Source organism: Enhydra lutris, unplaced genomic scaffold (assembly GCF_002288905.1).
Source record: "Enhydra lutris kenyoni isolate GAN:26980312 unplaced genomic scaffold, ASM228890v2 scaffoldscaffold31, whole genome shotgun sequence".
In the NCBI taxonomy this organism is placed as follows: Eukaryota; Metazoa; Chordata; class Mammalia; order Carnivora; family Mustelidae; genus Enhydra; species Enhydra lutris.
This window is the reverse complement of record NW_019154115.1, coordinates 21,786,684-21,794,302: the sequence shown is the minus strand read 5'-3', so window position 1 is coordinate 21,794,302 and position 7,619 is coordinate 21,786,684. Positions and strand designations below refer to the sequence as shown.

The 7,619-nt window shown below is 46.0% G+C and overlaps 1 protein-coding gene across 2 annotated transcripts; it reads right to left on the bottom strand.

Moving 5' to 3' along the window:
* Positions 1-4,790: 4,790 nt before the first annotated feature.
* Positions 4,791-7,361, bottom strand: LOC111153197 (60S acidic ribosomal protein P1). 2 transcript variants are annotated; one of them, XM_022512068.1, is made up of 4 exons: positions 7,154-7,361; positions 6,272-6,346; positions 5,137-5,254; positions 4,791-4,910 (listed from the first exon to the last, which is right to left on the bottom strand). In XM_022512068.1, the coding sequence occupies exons 1-4, from the start codon at positions 7,223-7,225 to the stop codon at positions 4,831-4,833; spliced, it is 345 nt and encodes a 114-aa protein (XP_022367776.1). In that variant the 5' UTR covers positions 7,226-7,361; the 3' UTR covers positions 4,791-4,830. The 2 variants fall into 2 exon arrangements, with proteins under 2 accessions (XP_022367776.1, XP_022367777.1); XM_022512069.1 differs by lacking the exon at positions 6,272-6,346 and having other exon boundaries at positions 4,792-4,910; positions 7,154-7,345.
* Positions 7,362-7,619: the final 258 nt, after the last annotated feature.

Below are 7,619 nucleotides of genomic sequence, written 5' to 3'. Positions count from 1 at the left end.
TGCCCTCGGTCCCCAAGCTCGTGCACCTGCTCCATTATCCTAGACGACGTGGACGTGACAGGGGCCGTGACAAATCACTGTGTCCGGAAGGCAGTTTGCGGGGCTCCGGGGCGCCACACCTTTGCTTCTGTTGCCTCACCGGCTGAGAATTCCCTGTTCAGCACTGAAGCCTGGCTCGGGCCTCACCTGGGGAAATCTTCGACGCCCTTGCCTTCTGTTCACGGAGCTGGGTCCCGCGGGTTCCCACCTGAGGGCCTGGCCGCGCACACCTGTATTTGGCAACCTGGAAGGTGTATACTGAGTGGGGAAGGAAGGAAAGGAGGGAGGAAGGGAGGAAGCTTGCCGTGGGGGGCAGCCCTGGTTTTGTGCCCCTTTATGGGCTGCTACGATGATAAGAGCATTCGCTGGTCCAGAGACTTGGGTTCCAGTTCTGCTGTCCCATTCCCTGCTGCTGAGCAAGGTCCTCCTCTCCTCTGGGCCCCGAATTCCTCGTGTGTAAAAGGAGAGGATTGGACAATGTGATGAATGCATATTGAACAATGAGCCAGACACTGTGATAAGTACTGAGGATACAGGTGAGCAACGCAGACAGCCCAGTCCCCAAGCTTACTTTATGGAGGAGGAAGATACTGACTGAACTATCACAAACGCGTAATTATGCATCTACTAGAAGTGGTAAGACAGGGAACTTTCAGCAGAGGATATAATACAGCCTGGGTTGGACTTCCTAAGGCCTGGAGGACTAGAATTAACTGGGGTAGGTGGTCAGTGGCCTGGTGAGAATGGAGAATAGCAAGTGCAAAGATATGGAAGGTGAACAGGCATTTTTCTTCTATTGTAATTGGATGTCCTAATAACCCTCAAAGTATACAAGCCAGAGGAGGTAGCTCTGGTGAGTTAAACTGAGTAGAAGTTGGAGGGTTCTTTGGAAGCCCATAACTCCTTGAGCAATCCTGTGAAAGAAAATACAGGATGGCCCTGATCCCCTGACCTGCTATAAGTGTTCGGGAGGATTGTTTCTTCTGTTTTTTTTTTTTTTTTGTTGTTGTTGTTGTTGTTGTTTTTTAAAGATTTTATTTATTTATTTGACACAGAGAGAGAGATCACAAGTAGGCGGAGAGGTGGCCGGAGTGCGGGTGAGCAGGATCCCCACTGTGCAGAGCCCGATGTGGGACTCGATACCAGGACCCTGAGATCATGACCTGAGCAGAAGGCAGAGGCGTAACCCACTGAGCCACCCAGGTACCCCAGTTTGGGAGGATTGTTGACTCAGGTTTCATGATGCAGGCTGTGGGGTTTCTGCGATCTGACTCTGAGGGGTCTCTCTTGGCTGCTTCAGAAGAACCAAAAATACCAACACTCTCTTGAAACTGGCCCGTCTCTACCTTTAGCTGGATTATCCAGGCTTGTTTGCAAAGGTAAGGTGGAGAAGAGGCTTCTACGATGACGGGAAAAAAATCAAAGGCTTATCACGGTACCTTACAAAAGCACATGTGGGGAAGGGACGCCATGTCGTGGTAGAATGAGTGGAGACAATGGAGATGGCAGACCCCGCTTTGCCTGCCATTAGCTGTGTGAACCTGGTAAGGCACTCAGACTCTCTGAGCACCAGTCCAGTGTGTGACCAGGGTGAATTCACTGCTCCTGACATGGTCAAGTTCAGAACGGGAAAACCCATTGAAAGTTATTTCTAAACTCTAAAGCACTATGCGACCAAGCCCATAAGCACCTCCTTCACTTTGTTCCCTCAGAATTTTACTGTATATGCTCCTTCAAATTATAGGGAGAAAGGATTTGATATATTTTGAATTTGTAGCAATATACCAAGTTGTTTTGTTGCATAAATATTTTGAATTCTTTCATTTTAGTGTTTCTCTTTTCCAAAAGGTGGTTTTAGAATTTGTTTGGTTCCCTCATCATTTTTAGAAGAAAGAGGAAAAAGAAAAGGAGTAAAACAGTTGACAGGAGCTTTGGATTTTTTTTTTATCCCATTGTGCAACACATTCAGTGACAATATGGATTTAAAAAAAAAATGTTCTGAGATGGTTTGTCAGTGAGCAAGTCTGTTCCTAAAATTCTCCCCTATACCTAATCCTGGCTCCTTGCTGATGCAAGATTATAAAAGGGGTGAGTGAGCAGCCATGGACCTGGGTATGCTTTCAGTGGCCACAGAAGAGAGTTGAACAGAATCAATGTTGAACAGAACAATGGAACTTTTTAAACAAAGTATAGAGTATGTTTGGTGAACAATCAGTAGCATGAAACCAGTCATGAGAAACCAAAGCTGCTGGCTGATTGTGTAGGACTGGCTGGGAGGGGTCTGAAGAGCACAAGGCTTAGGCAGGCTAGACCCATGGATTCTGAGAATCAGGCATGCCAGCTGTGTTCTTTGTACCTTACACAGAAGGGAAATAGTATCTGCATACCAGCGAGCATTGATTGGCAAGTTCATTCCCCAATATAAATTAGGTATTATTCCCATTTTGCAAAGAAGAAATTAAGGGTCAGGAGAACTAAAAAGGCAGTGGAACTAGGCAGACTTTTAAACTCAGTATCAAAAGAATAAAAGGTTGGCATTTCTGCACATATAAGTGGGTCTCCTACTTTATCAGATCATTCTTTGGAAAGGTTCTTAGCTCTATTTAGAGGTTTACTACATTTACTACATTTCTTTTCAAAAGCTGGGCCCACCAATGAGGCCATGTTTACACTTGAGTCTTGCTATAGCAAACATTTGTCATTGTATAGTTTGGGTAACTGAACTTGGTATTTGTTTCCCAATTTACCACTTAATTTACAGCTGTTCTAGATTGTTTTCCTTTATCTTCTTAAGTGTTTAATCCATTCAAAAGGTATTTCCTTGGCTAAGGGAAGTGTCCATATTCCCTCCTCACACTTAAGTGCTCACAGAATATAAGGAATTCATTATTTTGAAGTCTCCAGAAGACCGTGAGGCAGGCCCTATCATTATAGATGAGTAAACTGATGCAGGATGGGGAAAGGAGCAGGGGACATGGGTAAAGATGCTAGGAGCAGGCTTCGTAGAGTGTTTACTAGTCTTTACCTCATGTTAACCTCTGAGCTCCCACTGACCCACCTGTAACATGCGTCTTACCATGGACTTGTTATGCAGGATGACCGGACATGCTGGAGATCAGCACAGCACTGTTAGCTGATGATGAGGAAACACACTTAAAAGTGTGTGTAGATCAATCTTGAGGTAAGCTCTTCATCCATGGGACTTGAACTCACGACCCCAAGACCAGAGTTCCATGCTCTACCAAACCAGCCAGGTGCCCCATACTTTATGACCCATTCTTCATGTGCACAAAATTTTAATGACAGTAACATCTAAGTACAACTGTTTACTGCACGTCCTCTTTAAGGTCTTCATGACCTTAAAAATGACCATCCCTGGGGCACCTGGGTGGCTCAGTGGGCTAAAGCCTCTGCCTTCAGCTCAGGTCATGATCCCAGAGTCCTGGGATTGAACCCCGTATCGGGCTCTCTTCTCAGCGGGAAGCCTGCTTCCCTTCCTCTCTCTCTGCCTACTTGTGATCTCTGTCAAATAAATAAAAATCTTTTAAAAAATTAAAAAATGACCATTCCTTACTTTACCTAATCCATCTTATTTTTGAGCTTTAGAAGAGGGTAGTGTGCTGTATGCAATTTACCAGGACTTGTTCTTAATCTAACCTTAAGAATTCCTGTATATCCACAGTTCATCATTGAGGTTCATTTTATTTTCCGGCTGATGGACTCCAGGTTTTTAAGTACTGCCTAAAAATTCCCAAAGATGCATCCTGATGTCCTTATGTAGTTTCTCTTGGGTAGTAACACACAGAAGGAGAATTGCAGGATTGTGTAAGGTACACCAGCCACTTACCCAACTGGTTTTAAACACTAATGGTTTTGGACAGTGGACAGTTGGGGCTAGAACATCCTGCTTTTCACCAACTCTTGATCTCTATTATAATAGAGAGGAAAGGGCAAGATGTTCGGGGGCCTGGCACTTAATAGGTGCTCTGAAGACAAAGTAACCATGTTTTATAAATCCAAATCTTAGGGTCCCCTGGCATTTTGAAGTGAACCAGTCTCCACATCAGTACTCAGCCATCCCCCCTTCCAAAGGTTACTTTGTTAGTGTCAAACACAGATTTGAATTTTGGTTTTAACCTTTGTGTAAATGGGGACTCAAACCTGAATTTCCTGGTTTTTTTTTTTTTTTTTTTGAGAAAGAAATCAGTAAAAGAGAAGCAGATTCCCCACTGAGCTCAATCCCAGGACCCCAAGATCATAACCTGAGCCCACGGCAGAAGCTTAACTGACTGAGCCACCCAGGTGCCCCAACAAACCTGAATTTTCACCACTCCTTCAGTATTGAATTACAAGCCTAGGGATATAGCAGTATTCTACCTCTGACGACTCGGCAAAGCTCAAAAAACTTGTAGCCAGGATTTTACTTGGGATTTTTAAGAGGCCTTGATTATACTAGAACCATGGACTCTTACTCCTGTGAAGGAGACAAACCGTGTGGTCATGAACTCATACAAGTGACTCCGACAAGACATCTGCTCTGATCCCTCTCCCACCTCTCCAAGCAGTTCCAGATGCAGTATTAGGTATTCTTGGCACAGCATCTGGCTGGTACACTACTTCTCACCATGAGTTGGTGGTGGCAGGGGGGAAAACCCAGCTCTGGTGTCATACCAGAAAAGGCTGGCATCCAGTGCTACAGAAAGGAGATCGTCTGTACATTGCACATCCCCAAACTGGCAACCAACAGCAACCAAGAGTTCAGCTTTTTATTGAGCAGCTTATACAAGTGGTTTAGTCAAAAAGACCAAAGCCCATGTCATCATCAGACTCCTCAGATTCTTCTTTCTTTGCTTCCACTTTCTTCTCCTCAGCTAAAAAACAGAAACAGTAAATCACACACCTGCTGAGTATTTTAAACTACAAAGCGCTCCAGGCCCTTCAACTTACTGAGTCAAAAATACCCTAGCCTTGGCTCCAACCATGCCCCTGGTTTTAGGGTTTCTATACATCATGTACTCTTAGCAAATATAAGTATTATAGGCAACACTGCTCTTCATCTCCACTCCTCCCTCCAATTAAAAAAAAAAAAATGTCTACCTGGGGCAGCAGTGGTGGAAGGCGCAGGACCTCCTGCTGGTGCAGCACCAGCTGCTGGTGCGGGTCCACCAGCTCCTACATTGCAGATGAGGCTCCCAATGTTGACGTTGGCCAGGGCCTACAACACGTATGCATACACAGATTACACTCAGTTCTGGCTTGTTAGAGCACTCTCCCTCAACACACACCTCCAAAGGCACCCCCTCTCCTTGAAGTGACAACAACCAATTCCCAACACTATATTGTTCTTCCTTCTCTGGAGTCTGCCAGACTTAGATTTTTTTGTCTGCTACTTAGATTCCCTAAAACTTAGACTAGATTATGATGACACGGCTATTAAAAATTAGTCACACACACAAAAAAACTATTCAAGTTTTAAATCTTACAACTGTATTGCCATTATTTAAGTAGCAAGACAGAATAACTAACTGAATTCCTTCCTTTTATAGGTGAAAAAACTGGCCCCAAAATGCTGGCATAAGTTGTTGGAAAAAAACTCATGCTTCCTTAAACACTCGAACCAGGATTCTTTCCACGGTTCCACATCTCCTCTTAACAGTGAATTCAATTTTTCAGACTGCTAAGTCCACGGACTTTATTAAAGAAGAGTACCTTTATTAAAGGCACGGTGTTTTCAATAATTCTTTGGACACAACCTGAAGAGATGAAGCTAATAGCCTCTTGCCAGAGATTAAGTAACATAAGACAGTGTGTGCCAAGTTCCCTGGGTAGGAATCTTGTCTTCGTTAGTGTTTTTATATCCCCCAAAATAGTAAATGGCCAACGAGAGGTCACTACATCCAATTTCCATGAAATCAGACTATCCTGCAGGAATAATCTGCCTGAAATAGCATGGGCGATATTATCCCCTGGGTGACTGTTTTAAGGAGTCATTTGATGTGCACGTGTATATGCCATATATACATTTATGAATGTCATGGCTTCAGATCAGAAGAAAAGAGAAACCAAGAAGATCAAGAAGAAAAAGACAAGACAGGAGGAAATATCACTTAAAAAAGATCCAGTGGAATATGGCACTTTCCAGCCTTTTTAGTGTTACACGAATACCTGACTTAATAAATCAGTAATGTCCCCAAATTTGCTTCTCCACATCACTCTGCTGCCATCACCTTACCTTTGCAAACAAGCCGGGCCAGAAGGGTTCAACATTCACACCCGCTGCTTTAATGAGGGCATTGATCTTATCCTCCTAAAAAACAGCAAACCAAAGCGCAGTTTTTGTAAACGTCTTCCCAACACTGCAACTGAAAGTCACTCAAAACGTGTCTCCAAAACCATGTTTAACCACTTTACAGATTCTACCTGTATTTCACGTATGCCTATTTATTTTTTTAAAAAATATTTTATTTATTTGACAGAGATCACAAGTAGAGAGGCAGAGAGAGAGAGAGGAGAAAGCAGGCTCCCTGCTGAACAGAGAACCCAACGTGGGCTCGATCCCAGGACTCTGGGATCATGACCTGAGCCAAAAGCAGAGGCTTTAACCCCCTGAGCCACCCAGGCGCCCCTCATGTATGTTTACTTAAAACGAACCTTTCTTACGCTCTTACGATTACCACGAGCAAACGAAATGCACTGGGCCTCTCGCTGCCATTTCGCAGGCGGCGACTTGCCCAAGTCACGCCGCTATTTTAAGTTACGAGTCAGGGCGGGAGGTGGAGCAAGCTAACGCCCTCTCCCCAATAGGGCCTACTAAGAGCAGCACAGAATTCAAGGCCACCAAACAGGGAGTGTCCTAGGTGCTGTTAGGATGCCCACACACCGCGAAGTTTCGCTAAAGTAAAATCCAAAGCCGCAGCGCACAGCCCTAGTGTACTCCAGACGCCCCGGAAGCTGGAGCACGTGGCCGAGGCCGTCGGGCGCGCTGCACCTGGGCCCCGCCGCTGGCCCCCTCTACCCCGCCTCTGCCCGGAGGGGCCTGGCAGGGAGGCCCGGCAAGGGGAGAAGAACGGCCGCCAGCAGGCTGACCCCGCCGCCGGCCTGGGCCCACACTCACCGTGACCGTCACCTCATCGTCGTGCAAGATAAGGGCCGAGTAAATGCAGGCAAGCTCCGAGACCGAGGCCATGGTGCTGGCGAGTGCTGAGCGGACGCTGCCGGGCGCGGTGCTAGTCGCCGGATGAAGTGAGGGCCTCACCCCAACACGGCCTTAGCCTCCTCGGAAGAACCGAGCACCTTAGCGGCAGCTGAGGAAAGGACGTTTTGGGCCTGCGTGCAGCCTCTTATACGGATCACGCGGACCAATCGGTGCCCGGGCCTGGCGGAAGAGGCGGAGCGAGAACGGCCCGCCTCGACCACTGTTGCGCCTGCGCATAAAGCACGACTCGCTCATTAGAGGGTTCAAAAAGTTGGTGGCTCTTGAGACTGCAAGTTTCTTGAGTTCGGCGAAAATTCAGGGCTCGTGAACAGTAAGAATATTTTTAGGAAGAAGATATCAAAGTAAATGGATTTCACCTCCATCT